The sequence below is a fragment of the Eptatretus burgeri genome, chromosome 1 (assembly GCF_056783735.1).
Source record: "Eptatretus burgeri isolate ZD-2024b chromosome 1, Ebu_testis_v1, whole genome shotgun sequence".
NCBI lineage: Eukaryota > Metazoa > Chordata > Myxini > Myxiniformes > Myxinidae > Eptatretus > Eptatretus burgeri.
The window spans coordinates 56,138,995-56,156,962 of NC_140961.1; the positions used below are offsets into that span (position 1 = coordinate 56,138,995).

General features: G+C 43.6%; 1 protein-coding gene across 4 annotated transcripts in view; it reads right to left on the reverse strand.

Moving 5' to 3' along the window:
- Nucleotides 1–1,154: 1,154 nt before the first annotated feature.
- The window catches only part of SNX8 (sorting nexin 8), a 69,066-nt gene continuing 52,252 nt past the window's right edge, over nt 1,155–17,968 (reverse strand). For all 4 annotated transcript variants that reach the window (XM_085884973.1, XM_085884963.1, XM_085884979.1 and 1 more), the window contains 3 exons: nt 11,280–11,429; nt 8,452–8,601; nt 1,155–4,106 (listed from right to left, as the gene is read on the reverse strand). In XM_085884973.1, coding sequence (XP_085741099.1) covers nt 3,969–4,106; nt 8,452–8,601; nt 11,280–11,429 — 438 coding nt within the window. In that variant the 3' untranslated portion in view covers nt 1,155–3,968. The remainder of the gene's footprint in view (nt 4,107–8,451; nt 8,602–11,279; nt 11,430–17,968) is intronic.

Genomic DNA, 17,968 nt, shown 5'->3' on the forward strand with positions numbered 1-17,968 from the left:
CCGGTTTAGTTTTTGTGGTTTTGACCATTCGTGCGCAACTTCCATGTGTACCTATATAGTTATTGCTGAGCTTAATTTCGAACATGCCTTTATGACAAGGACTGACTGGTCACTGTGTGCATTTGACAATATCCCAAGCATTTCCCAAGTCTGGCCTGTACGGTAGAGTGGCAAGAAGGAAGCCATTACTCAAAAAAGGCCACCTCGTGTCCCGTTTGACATATGCAAAAAAACTTTCTGGAGATTCTGAAGCCATGTGGCAAAAGTTTTGTGATCTTATGAAACCAAGATGGAACTTTTTGGCCTAAATTCAAAACATTACGTTTGGTGCAAGCCCAACACGGCACATCACCCAAACAACACCACCCCTACTGTGAAGCATGGTGGTGGCAGCATCATGTTATGGGGATGTTTCTCATCAGCAGGGACTGGAGCACTTGTTAGGAAAGAAGCGAAAATGGATGGAGCAAAATACAGAAATATCCAAGAGGAAAACCTGCTGCCGTCTGCAAGAAAGCTGAAATTGGGACGGAAGTTCATCTTTCAGCATGACAATGACCCAAAGCACACAGCAAAGCTACACTGGAGTGGCTAAGGAACAAAAAGACAAGCAGTCATAGACTGGTACTTACGAAATCATCAACTTGACCTCCGACCTTGTTTAATAAAAGCTGTCTCTCGAAGGTAGCGATGCAAACCAGAAGTTTCTATGATGATTCTGTACCAAACCTCTCATAAAACATCCGATTTTTACCAGAATTTCAACAACCGAGTGTTATGCATACTTAACCGTTACCAAAATTGAAGACAGGATTGAAATCGACTTAAAACGAGCGCGTAATGCCATGTGTTACAATCCCCTTCATTAGCATAATCTTCAGTTAAGCCTCAGACACGACACCCGACATAAATCTCATAAAACATCCGATTTTTACCAGAATTTCGACAAACGAGTGTTAAGCATACTTAACCATTACCAAAAGTGAAAACAGAATTGCGATCCGAGTTAAAATCAACTCGTAACGTCGACCGAAGCAAAAATCTCCATTTCTCCATGCAATTATTTAATATTATTTTATCAAAGTCACAAAACCGTAATATTCGGCCATCCACCAACAATCTTTACATATTCCGACGGCTTAGCGAGTCAGGCATGCTACGATAACTTTTATTGGAATAAAAAAAATGACTTTTAAACAACATCTTGATCGAAAACACCGTCAGCGCGCACACGCAAAACCTTTACGTGACTCAACGCCGCGTCTGCTCGAACGCGCTGCACCACGTGACGAGCCGTGACGCGGCGAGTGAAATATTTTTTATACAATCTTAAAACGTCTCCAAAACATCCGATTTTTACCAGAATTTCAACAACCGAGTGTTAAGCGTCCTAAGCGATCGCAAAAACCGAAGACAAAATTAAAATCGAAGTTAAAACAAACTCGTAACGTCGACCAAAGCAAAAATACTCCATTTCTCCACATGAATTTATGGAATTATGTTTGACCTCACTGTGACCTTGACCTTTGACCGATTTTGACCAAAATCTAATCAGCGCTAGCCATCACCCTCCTGAATCAAGTGGTGTAATTTGACATTGGTAGCTTCTTCCGTTCTCGAGTTATCGTGCCTACAAACAAACACACACACAAACAAACACACAAACAGAGGACAGAAGTCATCAATATACTTACGAAATCAATAAATGTCCTTGAGTGGCCCATTTAGAGCCCTGACCTAAATCCAATCGAAAATCTGTAGTACGACTTGAAGATTGCTGTCTATCAACGCTACTTATGCAACTTGACTGAGCTTAAACAGTTTTCTACAGAATATGCAAATATTGCCCAATCAAGGTGTGCAAAGTATGTTGAGACCGATCCTAACAGCTACTCACAGCTGTAATTGCTGTCAAAGGTGCTTCCACCAAGTATTAACTCGGGGGTTTGAACACTTGTTCAACCAAGATATTCTAGTTTTGTATTTTAAATTAATTTTCTGAAATTTGTATAATTTGTTTTTCACTTAGAAGTTATGGGTTACGATGTGTAAATAAAGGTGGGAAAAGTCTGAGTTAATGCAATTTCATTCCAAGCTATAAGGTAACAAAAGGTGAAAATTTTGAAAGAGGATGTTGACTTCCTATCGGCACTGTTTACACTATACCACACACACACACAACGCTGTTCAGTGGCAACATGTATACGAGAGAGATACCACGAATAGGCTGAATGGGTCTGCGCAAAAACCGCATGCAGTTCCATTTCGGAATAGGGAATATGCTGTTGCAATAAGTTTCTGAACAGTATTGCCATTTAGTGTTTCCATCTGAAATGATGGTTCATGATGCTGGGAATTCAAATGAAAATTCCATATACTGTACTATATGCATTTGCCATTGTTGACTGTTGCAATTCCTCAAAGCACTATAATACCCCCATCCCCTTTGCTGACACTTCTTCACACAGTGGTGTATGCAACCACCTCTCACTGTAATTAGTCATTCCTCCTGGCACTCAGGTTAAAGCTGGCATATCTGGCAGCCACGGGAGTGCTTAATAGTCTCTTGGATTTGCTGTGATTCACCAGCTGTCTCAGAAACAGACTCTCACTCATTTCCCCCCGCTCCATATTTATTTACATACTCTCTGATAAGGCGAGAAAGACATGGCAAAAGGTGGCGGAAGAAGAAATGCAGGTAAGGGGGTTAACAAGGGGAGATGCAGAAAATAGGGCAAAGTGGAGAAGATTGTCATGGGACCCACAAGGCTAACCCCCACTCTAGCAGGGAAAATGGCCTTTACAAAATGCCTGTTATACTCTCTGCTCTTAAATAATGCGAGTTCATCCCATATTGAGCCCCCGCACCACCCCAAACCCAATCACTCAGCTCCATGGCAATTCTTCCTAGTCTCCCCTTCTCTCCTTCACGATTCCACCAATTCTCAGTCCCAAGAACATGGTTGATCCTCCCAGTCCCCCCCTTTTTTATGCCCTAGCACTGAGATCGCCCAAGTCAATATCGATGGCAGTTCCAAGCATTTCTGTTGCAGACTCAAAGGCCGAAGTGAAGATTAATGCACAACAGTACACAGATGTCTGATAATCTTTATCCTCCATGTAATTTATGTGCAACCTCTTCCATGAGCCTTAGATCAAGTTTTTAAAGGTCGTCGCAATGAAACACAAATTATATTTATTTATGGCTTGCAAAAGCTAGTTCAGTTCAGATTACTTTAAAATTGCAAACTAAAGTTGAACGTGGTTTTAAGTTTTATTTTAGCATTGGCATAATCAGCCCATTATGTCCGCATTTGAAAACAACTGTCCAGATGTAAATAAGCACCAAGCAGTCAGATTCCATATTGTTGCTTGATACAAGCTGAACACCACCACAGTTTGTGTGGTCAGAATCACCAACACAGTGGGAAAGTATAACCACAGATCAACAGAAAGCAAATGATACACACTGATGACAGTGGGAGCAAGGTGGAAGTAGCATTATTAATACAATGGAATCCAAGTATATTTGTGATGAAAGAACAAAAAGAAGACATCACAAATAACATAAGCAGCTCAGCATATTCAGAGCCAATCTCTGTAGGAATATTACAATTAAAAATTTAATCTGATGTACATGCAAATGTTTATAAGTAAAACAAGATAGCATTGATAGAGTAACTTATTTGTAATAAAGATGTTTATAAAGTGCCTTTTGGAATGAGATAGTCCACGAAGCCTTCTCAGTGTGACCTTCATTGGGGTCAAATAATGTCCAATGCAACCAATCACATTATGTACATGGGTGTCAAAGCTGGTTTGACAATGCCTGATGGGACATTAAAAGGTTTGGGGATATCTGCAGAACATCTATACTGGGAGCCACACTGTCAGACTGGCAATGAGGAGGAAATCGTGTGAGACAGGATAAGGTGCTAGATTATGCAATGGAGGAATTAGAGAAGCCTTCATCGTTGTGTTTGAATGGGGGAAGAAGGGAACGATGGGGATGGCGTTAAAGGAGATAGGGGTGATGATGGAGTTCCGTTGCATCCCTGTATCACACTGTGCAGTTTAGGCTGAAGCTCTTCCCAAATAATTTTCATCTGTGGACAGAACAAAGAACCATCACTACATAACAGATGATGTGGTTGAAGCAGTCATAGCACAATATTGATAAATACAATGTTGGTGATTACCCCACATGCATGAAGCGAAAAGCTGGGTTAAGTAATTGGTTTACTTTGTATAATCGAGGAACTACAGTACTTAATTTCAATTGAATTTTATCTTTGGAACACGAACTTGCGGTTTAGCTGTACTTTGGCTCTGAATTTGACAAATTGTACTGATTCCGATCTCATCCCGAGTGCGTATGCGCACAGAGGAGTAAGGCATTTTTTTTAGTCTTGCCTATCTGGCAGTACAGTGAAAAAATTTTTTTAAAACATTCTCAACAGGATACTTAGTGTTTAGGGGAAAGTTTATTAGCCCCCGTTGGACTTAGTCCGAAAACGGTGGCTTTTGGATTTGGTATCGATTTTCGGGTGCGTGCGCGCGTGCATACTCAACCATATCTCACACATATATGGATAGATTTTATTCGTACTTGGCAAAAATACAACACATGATGCTATACATATGCACGTCACTTTTCTTTCAACATTAGATCCAAGATGGCCGACTGGCGGCCATTTTAGTTGTAAAAGAAAACCCGGTGTCAAACACATCCTCAACCATTTCTCGGACATGCATTGACCGATCTTGTTCAAACTTGGCAAACAGATAATGAATGATGGCTTACATAAACATGTCATTTTGTTTGAGATCAGGTCCAAGATGGTTGATTGGTGGCCATTTTGCCACTTAAATGTGTCCCCAACCATTTCTCAGACATCCATTGTCGGATTTTGTTCAAACTTGGCACAAGCACAGTACATTATGCCGTACACGTGACCCTCTATTTTGCGATCTGATCAAAGATGGCTGACTGGTAGACTGGCGGCCATTTTAGTTGTGCATAAATATGGGCTTGCCCTTTAACTCCACACAGCAAAATTACTAAAACAACGGGGGCGATAACATTTTATATCTTTTTTACTTGTTTTATTTAAACTGAATTATATACTCGAACACTAGAACACAAATCACCTTGCCACTTCCATAAACCTCCAGTTTTGCAGGACTGGACAAAATATTGTTGCGGGGCCGGTTATCGGTTGCGAGCACGACCGCCAGGTGAAGCAGTAGAGTCGGCTCCGCCGATCACCTGTAATTTAGATCGTATCTTTTCGGAAAACTCCGAAAAGGTATGGGTCCCTTATTGGACCGTGAAGCATCAATATTTCTGCCACGTGGTACAGGGTTATTTGCCAATTTTCAAAATACCTAGATTTCCACGTGGCAATTTACCGAGTCTCCACACCCTCGATGGCACCCGTACGGAATGAGCCGCTTAGCCTACTCGAACTGTGTGTGACCCGAGCGGTTGATCGCCGAGATGTGTCGGTCCAATTGTCCCATTAGAGCGGCAACAGCCTGGTTAATTTTCCAACGCGCAGCACGCAAAGCCAATGGAGGAAAGGACACGAACGAGCGGATACATTTCACAAATGGGGATGTTTATTTAACAATAGGCAGGGAGGGGAACACAAAAGAGCAGAGTTATTCAAATACTAATAAGCACATATGTACAGCAAGGCACTTAACAATTCATTACTTAATATACTGGTGCCACAAACACACACACGCGCACACCCAAAATAATCGGACCAAAGTGGTCTTTATTGGGGCCTCCAGCTCGGATGGAAAGGACGAGCTGAAGACCAGAACCTGCCTCGGACCTGCCCACCTCATGTGGTCTTCGCGTTGAGTCGACCCGGGCCCCAGCGAGAGGCGAGCCGAACCTAGACTCCGGCAAGCCGCGATCAGTCTCCTCAGCTCCACTCGGCGCTCGTCCTGGCAGTCAAAACCTCGTCTCCGTATCCCTCCGAGAGATGGCACGCACCCTTGCGGCTCTGGTGGTGGATGGTGTCTCTGAAGCCCAAGCTCTTGATCATCGGCAGGAGGAGGAGGAGGAAGAATATGCTCCAATATGCTCGAAGACGCCCGAAGACACTCTCGGCGAGGATTCTCTGTTCCTTTTTATCCTCTCCGGCGCGCTCGCTCAGGCGTGATTCGTTCTCAGGCGTGGCACACTCAGGCGTGATTCATTCTTGGGTGCGGCTTGACCTTTTCCCTACTTGGCACCCTGCCAAGCGAATCGGTGGGTGGGGGCATAACTCTTTCCCCTAGTGAGCGCGCTGAGAATGCCGGGAGCAGAGGGTTTCTCGTCATTGTTTTATTCGGAGCTGGAGTGGTCCGCAGCTGTTGTTGTCGTTCATGTTGGTGGAAAAATGTAAAAGAAAAGCCCTAACTGTCAAAATAACTCCACAGCGCATGAACAATTAATTACCCATTAGACAAGGGACGGGACCCTAACTGGCAACACGTACTTACCGATATAACTGATCTATAGGACCTGTATGTTGAGTGCAGTAAACTTCCAAATCCGTAACAATATTACGCCATCTCAACCAATAAAGTTTGCTCCTCATGCTCTCAGCATTGAGGAATATCTAGATTCAGAGAAAAGGACGGCTCATCCACACTAATAATTAAATGTGTGTGTGTGTGTGTATGTATGTATGTATGTATGTATGTATGTATGTATGTATGTATGTGTGTGATGTTATGTATATATATGTGTGTGTGTGCGTGTGTGCGTGTGTGCGTGTGTGCGTGTGTGTGTGCGTGTGTGTGTGCGTGTGCGTGTGCGTGTGCGTGTGCGTGTGCGTGTGCGTGTGCGTGTGCGTGTGCGTGTGCGTGTGCGTGTGTGTGTCAGAGTGTCGACTCCATAACTCCAAAATGATGAAACCTAGCAGCCTGAAACTTTGCATGCATTCTGAGATAACTCCAAGAAAGTGAATGACTGAAAATTTGGTTTTTGGGTTAATTTAAACACCACTTTTGAAAATAATTAATGGCTGTATTTAATTATATCCTTTGTCAGGCACATCCTTGGTCACCGCTCTCAATGGGGGTCTTAAGGTGTATCTGAGGTAACCTCACTGGGGTCTGAAGCCACCATGCTTATTGGCCCACTCAGGCATGCTTTGACGTGGAACAAGCCGCAACAGTTTCTTAACGATAAAGTTTTTTTGTTTTTTTTCCACTTTCCTCACTCATTATCGAAATCCGTGTTCATCATAGCTATGAATCGCTGGGTACATTGCTTTTGTATGTGCTATAGTTTCATCCACAAATACAGGTACCGCTCTCTTTCCTCCACAGGGGGAAGACCCTTTTGATAGCAGAAGACCCTGCTCCTATGGTTGGCAGTGAGTGCCCCGGAAGCAGTGGGGGAAGAGAGCGGCACCTCTATATGTGGAAGAATTGTGTTGTTCAGCCAGTGGGTCACCCAGACAGCTCAGATGGCAGAGCACTTGTGCAGTTTTCCAGATGACCTGGATTCGATTCCTGGTGTGGGCCCGTAATATGTCCACCTATATTTATGATATTCTATCCTGCTCACTTCTAAATATGTAGATATATTGGGTGGTCTTCTCTGCACTACGTCTTTTTGGGTGGTCGCGAGACTACCGTTATTCTCAGGTTTTCCATCTGTCTGTATGTATGTATGTAATGGACAGCTCTGGACGCCAGAGGAGTCAACCGATTTTGATGAAACTTGACTGGTAGATTCATACCAGGATCTAGTTGTATGCTTTTGAGCACCGTTGCTATGGACGCCACCGTTGCCTAGCAATGGGACGTTGAAATTTTTGAAAAAACCCAAAAAATATTTATATATATATATATTTTTTCAAAAATCAAAAATCGGCTTCCGCGCTTTTAAGCGCACTATAATCAAATTCTGTCAAAAAATTTCAGCCCGATCCGTCAAAAACTATATGACTAGTATGCAATTATATAGCGAACACCCATGTCACCTACTGGCTTGTATGTATGTATATATATATATATATATATATATATATATATATATATATATATATATATATATATATATATATATATATATATATTTAAATTTTGTTGTCCGAATCGAATGTTTGTTTATTTGGCATAATGTAAACTCGATAAAACTAAGATACTCTTCCAAATGGATTATACTTTGATAAATGGAACTTTAAAAAAAAAATTATTTACGATTGTTGTATCATGATTTGCCGAAAGACAAATTGTTTTAGCGAGTTTACCGTCGTAAGAATCATTATAATACACACGTCATGGAATGATTATGTGGTGGCACCATTTTGGATCTGTCCCAATCACAGAATTTAGTATGTGTACATCAAGTATCTTCCAGCCACAACACGACTGTTATCAGGTTGTACAGCTGATAAAACCAGTCACTAATTTAGTCTCCTTTCATAAGGTAGTTCTCACCTCACGGTGGCCTTGTGCCTGCGAAGCGACCAGGGAACAGACAGCTTGTGCCACAAGGTCCAAGTTGACGTGGATCAGTTGAGTCTCCAGGTGCAGGCAAAACAACGAGTAATAATTTCTCTGTTCCATGTTCACAATGGCAGTTTCTTGCTGATTATTGGAAGGTGGTGGGGGGGAGATAGAGGGTAATTTTTTTTAATACAACACATCAAACAAGTTTTTTTTTGATGGGCAGTGCAATGTGCATCTCCAAAAATTGTGCTTTGTCTAAATTTGATCAATGTACTTCAAGCAACTCTTATAATGCGTTGTATTCAGGGTTTCCTCATTCACGTGTGAGCAACAGTGGTTTGCTGTCATATTTTCAATGACCACTGGTTTTGCTCTTTTTACCTTCGCCACTGAAGCTGGATGGAGGTTATGTTTTCACCCGTCTGTCTACTTGTTTGTGAACAGGATATCTCAAAAAAAAAAAAAACTGTGGACGGATTCAGACAAAACTTGGTGGGCAGGTTGGGTACGTAACAAGGAAGAATTGATTCAATTTCGATGAAGATTTGAATCTGGATCCGAGAATTTTTGAAGTGATTCTTCACCATTGAGTGACAGGGCTAAAACGATAGACAGCAGGCCCACCCCGAACGCAGGTTTCCACATCGTGGTTTCGCTCTCTCGAGCTGAATCATTGTGGTAAAATGGGCCGATCATGGCATGGGTCCCTCGCTCTCGTGTGCAGAGTAAAACACAACCCCGCATCTCCATGTCACGGCCCCACGCTGCCCTTCATCGCAAACGAAATAGCAGGCAGAATGAGTTTGTGATTTTTTTCAAGCAAAAATATTTGCTTGTTTGTTTGTTTTGAAGTGAGAAGGGAAATAATAAAAAAAGGTTGAGAAGTGTAAAAGAAAACTTGGGATAAAGCAGAATGAGGAACATATCTTGAGAGGTTTTCACTCGTCTTCATGGAGTTCCCTGACTCCAGAAGAGAGCAGGCAATTCTCTACAGGCTCAGATTCGGACATTGTGCTCTAAACTACCATTTACATAGGATAGGGTGTCACCCTACGAGGTTCTGCAAGTGGTGTAAGGTTCCCGAAGATTTGGATCACATCTTCACCCCATGCCCTCAATACAGTCCACAGAGAACCTAGATTGCACATCTTCCACTCTGCCCAGAGAGATTGGGATCAGCTGGTTGGGTGTACCGAACACACTGTGCCGATTGAGCCAGAAGCACCCCTGACTCTGCAAATCATTGAAATTTATAAAAGCAATGGGTCTAACGATATAAAGTCCCCCGTACTTGTCTGCTACAGCCAAAGTGTTGAGGTGTGTGGCGTATAGAGAGTCGCATGGCTCTGAAAACGCTATTAAAACCAAAGAAGAAGGGGTCTTCATGAAGAGGTGCTTGAAATTCCAGTGTGAGATGGACGCTGTCATGGCACCTTATATGGAGGTCTATAAAGACATGCTGAACAAGGCAGAGCAGACAAAGATCACCTCCTTCTTCACAAAGTCTGATGATTGTGACGACCCTAACCCAGGGACGTCAAAGTCATCTCAATAACCTCCAACACCCTCCATCATCATCATGTACAATTTTAAGTGTTTTTCATTTTTACAACTGCAGGTTTGGCAAAAAAGTCGATAAATTTTTGAGTTGGTTCCCCTAATCATATTTTCCCGATAAGATCTTAACTTTGTGTATTGCGGTTTTGCAAAATGCAGGGGTTTTCAAGAACCTAATCCCCACAAATGTGTAGGGTCTTCTGTATAGCACGATATCTCAAAATGTTAGGGACGGATTCGGACAAAACTTGGTGGATGAGTTGGTTAGGTGAGAAGAAGAAGCCTATTAAATTTTATTTCAGGTCTGAATCCAGATCCGGCCTATCAGTAGGATACAAAACATCAACTAGAAGGGCACTCGGTAGAGCGCATACCTCCGCCACGCAATGCCTGATCCACGAGAACATATCTGGCCCAATAAATTTTTGAAATATCATGCTATATATCGTTTTTGACCCTATCTCTCAATGGTGAAGAATCACTTTAAAAATTATCAGATTCGGTTCCGGATCTTCACCAAAATTGAATCAATTCTTTCTTGTTACACACCTGTGTCCACCAAGTCTCATCCAGATCCATCCACAACTTTTTGAGATATCCTGTACACAAACAGAGAGACAAGCAGAGGGGAAAACATAACCTCCTTCCACCTTTGGTGGCAGAGGTAACTAATCAGTTTGGCAGAGGTATGCGCTCTACCAAGTGCCCTTCTAGTTCCCCCTTTTTCTATTTTCTTCCAGTAATGAGCAGATTTCTTTTTGAAAAGCCCCTCCCTCCCCCCACAAATTTAGAAGTGCATGGTTGAGTACCTAAATATTTTTGATGAAGGAGGGGTAAATACTTTTCAACACTCACAATACATCTGGTAATGGTCAGATTGGGGATGGCTCAATGTGTTGCTTCTCGCTTCTAAGCTGTCGAGCCTGGTTTGGAATCTAGACGGAGGATTCAACCAAAATGTGCATCCCGATGTTTCACAGGCAGGGTGATTCATCAATGTGTGTGCAATCCCTTGGATGGACGTTAAGTGGGCGTCCCGGTCTGCCGACATTAGCTGGTGGACATTGAAGAACTCACCGTGCCCTTCATGAAGAGTGTGAGCAATTGCCAGCACCATGAATAAAATTCCAAACTTTTTCCATAACCTCATGTTACCCCTGTTCCAAATGAACAAAGTGCAAAAGGGCCAACCCCCTAAGGGGGTTGCTCTGCCCCTTTGCTGGGTATGCAGATTAGTAGTAGTAGTGGTAGCTCGGTACCTGTACAATACGTGATTCTAGCTGCTCCACAGCACCAGGCTCCCGACCCTGTATGGCGGTGCTCATCATTTGCTTCTTCATGGAGCCATACTTCTGCAGCGCTTTCTGGTGATCATGGAGCACTCCTCTCTCGTGACGGTCACACAGCTCCTGTGGGAATCACCGAGGGGAGATGTTTTCTCACGAACAAGAATGGCAATTGGTTTAAGCTCTACTCTATTGTTAATCATTTTTGGCACCAAGAACAAGCATCAGTGACAAAAAATAAAATAAACAAATATTTTGCAATGTTCATGAGGAATGGCAGAAAATAGACATCTCAATAAATGTCATAAATATTTTATAGTCATTCCTTTTCTTTTTCTGAAATCGTCTTGGTTTAATCGTCACTATATAATTGCCGATAAAGGCCGAGCTGGTTCACCCATATCCTTCCTCAGGGAGGAGGTATTAGGCTTGCAGTGCCAGGTCTTTTCTACAGGTGGTGTCAGTCCACACTTTGCAATTGACTCGTAAATGCTTCTGGGCAATGTGGAATGGGCATAAACAGAAACCTCATCTACATTGCTCTCACCCAAAAGGAATAATATTTTGTGAAAGGAGGCTAAATTTCACTCCCAGCGAGAGTCAACATCTGGCTCTTGGAAGCAAACAAGGAAAAATTAAAACATCATATCATAAGGCCAAACAAAACAAAGAAATGTGAAGTTTACAGTAACTTTTTCCTGAATGAAGGGAAAGGTAGGCAGGGATTTTTTTTGTGGAAGGGGGGGAGGTGGGGAAATTTTTTTGATTGGATGTGTTTAAATGAAAGATACGAAGTGGACCCAATGATTTTTCCATTTCAACAAAAGTGCCTTTTCAGTTTCCAAAAAAACCTAAATTCAGTTTCAAAAAAACAAATCCCTTTTTGTGTTATCAGGTCAGGTCAGGTCAGGTAGGGGAGCATGCACCAGAGCAGCATGTCGCTGCATCTACTTTCCGCCGGTACTCCAGGGGCCTCCGTCTGGCCGATGCCTGGCCCATCCCCATCTCCTTGAGATGCCGGTCAACCTGCTGTAACCACGAGGCACATTGTCAACCCATTGGCCTCCTCCACGCATGAGGCTCCCTCGCTGAGAGAATCTGGTGAGCAGGATAAGCATCAGGAAAATAAGCCACGTGTCCATACAGTCACAGCAGATGCTCACGGACGATGCAGGTAACAAATCTCATTTGAGTCTCTCTCAGCAACCGCTCATTGGACACAAAATCCGACCAGCGATAGCCAAGGATTCTCCGAAGAGAACTGGTACCAAAGGAATTAAGTCTCCATCTCAGAGTCCAAGTCTCACATCTGTAGAGCAAGACTGGAAGCACCAAGGACATGAAGACTCAGACTTTTCTCCTCCTGCAGAGATAGCGGCAGCGCCACACCCCATGATCCACTGCATCCATGACTCCTCAGGCCTGACCCAGATGTTGATTGACCTCTGGCGCACAGGCAGCAGAGACAAGAATATCACTGCCAAGGTAAGTGAATCTCTCTGTGACCTCAACATCTTGACCACAAACAGATAGACAAGATAGCAGCATCCAATATGTCAATGAAAGCCTGGATCTTAGGTTTGACCCAGGAAACCCATAATCCCAGCAGTTCTGACTCCTCATTCAGCACCTCAAGGGCCCTCAAAAAGATCTCCAGAATCTCGGCAAAGATGACGGCATCATCTGCAAAATCAAGGTCAGAGATCTTGACATTCCCAAATGACGCACCACATCAAAATCTCTCTGACATCCTCCCCAGAATCCAGTACATATAAGCGCTGAAAATTGTGAGTGCCAGCACACACCGCCAACAGACTCCAGCAACAACTGGAAATAAGTTGGAGATGCCATCACCACATCTCACAGCACTCTCAGTACCAGAGTATAGTTGAGACATCACATTGATCAGTTTTGGTGGCACCCCACGAAGACCACGAATCCTCCAGAGGGCATCCCGATTCACTGAATCGAATGGTTTGTGGAGATCAACAAAGGCTGCAAGCGGCCCCTGCCGAAACTCTCGCCTGCATTCAGTGAGAACCCAAAGGGCAAGGATACGGTCAATCGTTGACCTCTTTGGTGTAAAGCCTGACTGCTCTGGATGCTGGTGCTCAAGCAGATGGTGGCGAACCTGATCAAGAATTATCCGAGCAAAGACCTTGCCCGACACTGAGAGCGGCGTCACCCCTTGGTCGTTATTGCAGTCCTGGCGATCACCCTTCCCTTTCCAGAGAGGGACAACAAGGCCGCTCTTCCAGTCTGTTAGGATGATGCCTATGTTCCAGGCAGAGCACATAACTGCATGCATTGACACAAATACAGCATTTCCACCAGCTTTGAGAAGTTCAGCATGGATGCCACAGATCCCAGGGGCATTACCCCATTTCCACTGGTTCGCCATAGCCGGTTCACCCCATTTTCAACCTGTTCACCACATTTCAACCGGTTTCCACAAACGAAGGTGGATCAAAGTTGATTGGAGGGTCAGCCATCGAGATAGTAACACTCCTGACATCCAACTCAACAGCTGGTGGATCAGCCTGGTACAACCGCTCAAAGTAAAGGCCCCGTCACACCTTGACGATTTAGCCAACGTATGCCTGACGGATGAAAAATTTGTCGAAAACGCTGGCACACGTCGAATGCGTTATGGGTAAGTTTGTATACGTTAAGAGCACGCTGAAAAACACTGCCATACGTCGTAGTACGTTGGCTTTCATCGTTGTACTTTGCAGTTGTCCTCAAATTTTAGCATGCTTGAAATTTTACGATGCATGCCAGCGTATGACTCACACGTTCCGCATATGCTGGCCATAAGTTGTAGGCACGTTATGCGATCGTTGACACACGTTATTTGTAAGTTACTCATAAGTCGAAACACGTCGAGGTAATGATTAGCGTACCCGAAACTTATTTATAACCTACGAGTAACGTGTTGTAGGCACGTTACATGATTGTTGACACACGTCGAGGCACGTTACACGATCGTTGACACACGTCGAGGCACGCTCCGCAATCGTTGACACATCGAGGAACATTACTTGTAAGTTACTCATAAGTCAAAACACGTCGATGTAATGTTTAGCGTACCTAAAACTTATTTCTAACCTATGAGTAACGTGCTTTGAACCTATGTGTAACGTACTTCCAACGCATATTGACGTATGTAGACGTATTTGATTGACGTCTTCCGGACGACCACAGAACGTGTTTCTAATTTACAGCTACCGCATAATGGCGTATTGGCAGTGTTTAAAAAAAAAACAACAATAACTTCCAATATTTCGTCAAGTGCCATTACGTCACATCCGATTGCCTCTTCAGTTTACTCATGTCTTATTCTTAGTTCCTCCTTTGTGAATATTTTCTGTTTGAGGATATTGTCACGTCGACGTCGAAACTTAAAAGCAAATGTCTGAATATATTTTAAAATTCGTGATGGATTAAAAAAAAATAATAATAAAAAACAACAACAACAACAACTTAAGATATTTCGTCACATGCCTTCACGGAGCCACGGAGAAAAAAGATAATGTGCCTTGACGGAGAAAATAAGTTTCGGGTATGCTAAACATTACCGACGTGTTTCGACTTATGAATAACTTACAAGGAACTTGTGTCGACGCGTGTCAATGATCGCATATCGTGCCTACAACTTATTCCCAGCGTAGCGGAACGTGTGAGCCATACGGCGATTACGTCGTAAAATTTTCAGCATGCTTGAAATTTCATGAAGTACGAGACGTACCACGAAATATGACAGCATACTTCAGCGTGCTCTTAATGTATACACAACTTACCCATACCGTATTTGACGTGTGCCAGCGTTTTAGACACATTTTTCATAGGACGGCATACGCTGGCTAAATCGTCAAGGTGTGACTGCGTGGTTGACACTTGCAATTATCAGGCGGTTACGATTTAAATCGGCGTGCGGCAGGTTTTTAACAGGCTCCGCCACGAGTTCGTCGGCGATACGTGCAGCGCGCTATGCCTAAGTTAAACTATCGTTGGGCATAGGTTGTGAACGCCGACAACAGGCTAAGCATTCGTTGGTATAAGTTATCTATAAGACAACGAAACATTCTGTGCCCGTTACTAATATGTTATGCATACGACCAACACATTATGAATACGCTAAAAAACTTTTTAAAAAAGCATCAAAATTTCAGCGTACGCCAACGTTTTACATACATTTTATACGTTGCCATTGCTGGCTAAATCGTCAAGGTGTGACAGAGCCTTAACCGGCCCAGCGGGCCTTCGATTCGGACTCCTCTGTAAAGAGCCTACCACCCTATGCTCAAACTGCAGTACACTAAGGGATGGGCTTGGAGGAACGCAATGTGCGAATTCCCCTGGAAGCAGGATGAGAACCACTTTACCACAGGTGATGCTCTAACCCCTCACACATAGGCCTCCTTGTCCACCCTCAGTGCACGTACAGTTTTATGCCTCAGCTCCCTGAACAGCTCAGCTCTGCCATTCAGCCTGGCCCTGCGACTCTGGTCAATGGTATCCAGTGTCCCTTGAGAGAAAAAAATTCTTCTTCACCCTCCAGTGAGTTCTAAGACATCCACCGGCAACATCAAGGATGGTGGCCTTGAAGGCACTCCACAACTCTTCAGGATTCCCCAAAGCGCTCAGACCCCCTCAAATCCCCACTCAGCCTGTTCGCAAACTCCTCAGCTGCCCGCTCAACCTTAAGCTTGCAATCATCCAACCGAGGTGGGGATGGTGCTATTCTCCCGGATTTAAGCTGAAACTTCCGAGTGCACAATTCTGTGGTCGGTATTGAGGAACTGAGCACTCCGGTTGACCCTGCAATTCTGGATCATCCTCCAGCGACTATCAACGAGCACATGGTCAATCTCCTTTGCCACACCACTAGCGTTGGAATACCAAGTCCAGCGATGAACCTGTGGGCGCTGAAACCATGAATCAGCCACCCTAAGTCCAAGACTTCTTGCAAAGTCAAGGAACTTGGTATTTTTCTAGTTCACAGTTCCAGACCCATGGGGACCAACACACGTCTCATAACCATCCCTATCCGTTCCAGTCGATGCATTGAAATCCCCCAAGACTAGAAGTGTATCTCGTCTGGGGCACTGATCAACCACAGACTCGAGCGTGGCGTAGAATGCATCCTTCACGGTGAGATCACTCGCCTCAGTTGGAGCATCCACAGAGACCAGGGAAATGACACCTAAGGAGTGACGAATCCTTCATCTCATAATACGCTCGTTGACCGGTGTTACCTCAATTATCATTGGAGTCAGCTTATTGGACACAGCTACAGCAACTCCTTGAGTATGGGAACCATCAGAGTGACCAGACCAATAGTCAGTGTAACCACCTGCCATGATGTCGCCACTATCCGGTCAATGAACCTCAGTGAGTGCTACAATACCGATGTTCAAACGCTTGAGCTCAGATGATAACAGAGACAGGTGATCATCCTCTCTTAGGGATAGGACATTCCAGGCACCCACCCAAATGGACCGCCTCGGGTTAACCCAAGGAGACCGCCGTCTGGTGGACGACACCTCAACACACACAACCGCAATTGAACCCGGGAAGATTACTCCATGGTTTTTCTCCCATCAAAGAGTGGGGGTTCTGAAGGATTTCCCCCAATCCCGTCATCCAGTAAACTACCCGTTGGAGGGCAGCTGCACAGGAGGTAGTCCCACACAGTCGGTTTTCAATTTTCTTTACGGTTTTCTTATGTTCTTATGTGCGGAGTGAAAGTTTTTATGGTGGCCGGAGTGCAAATGCAGGGAATAACTGGAACGGCACTCGACAGAGCGTATACCTCTGTCAGGCTGAACAGTTTACATCGTGTATGACAGTATCCCACCGATATACCATATCTGGATCCAGTTTTTAAAATTTGAATCGGCTTGTTCTTGGCACCGAACCAACTTATCCACCTTGTTTTGTCACAACTCATCCACAACTTTTTGAAATATCCCGCTATAAATCGTTTTTGGCCCCTTCTCTCAATGGTGAAGAATCACTGTTAAAAATTAAAATATTCTTGTCACCAGATCCAGATTTAGATCTTCACCAAAATCGAATTGATTTGTCCTCATCACAGACCCAACCTGTACACCACACGTTTCATCTGAATCCGTCCTTAACTCTTTGATGTGTCGTGCTGTATATAACGAGCCTTTCCACAGTAATGGGTAACCATTGTGTTACATAAATAGTCCACATTAAGTGTGTCCAGTTTATCTTGCAAATGAGAGGAAATAAAAGACTGACCCCTCCACTACTGGAATCCAACAGTAAGAAGATAATCTAACCCAGCAAAATTTATTGATAGCGTCGGCTCTCGTAGTGATGATTATTAAAACGACCTCTGACTGGCTCAAAGCCTTCTGTAACAAACGTGACTTTGGACCGCAATCGGAAAGCCAGATTGTACAGCTTTTACGGCGATATGGACTTACCACTAATGTTATCCTTTGTTACACATTTATCATTTAGGTTAAGTTATGTTATCACAAAAATAACAATAAAAAATAACACAAAAAATATTTTTAAAGGTTGTGCAGCTTGAGCATTTTGTTTCTTTCATGACAAATTGACAGATAGCATAACGTTTGTTACTCTGTTTTCAACCCCCCAGCATTCACATTAAAGTATATTTTTGG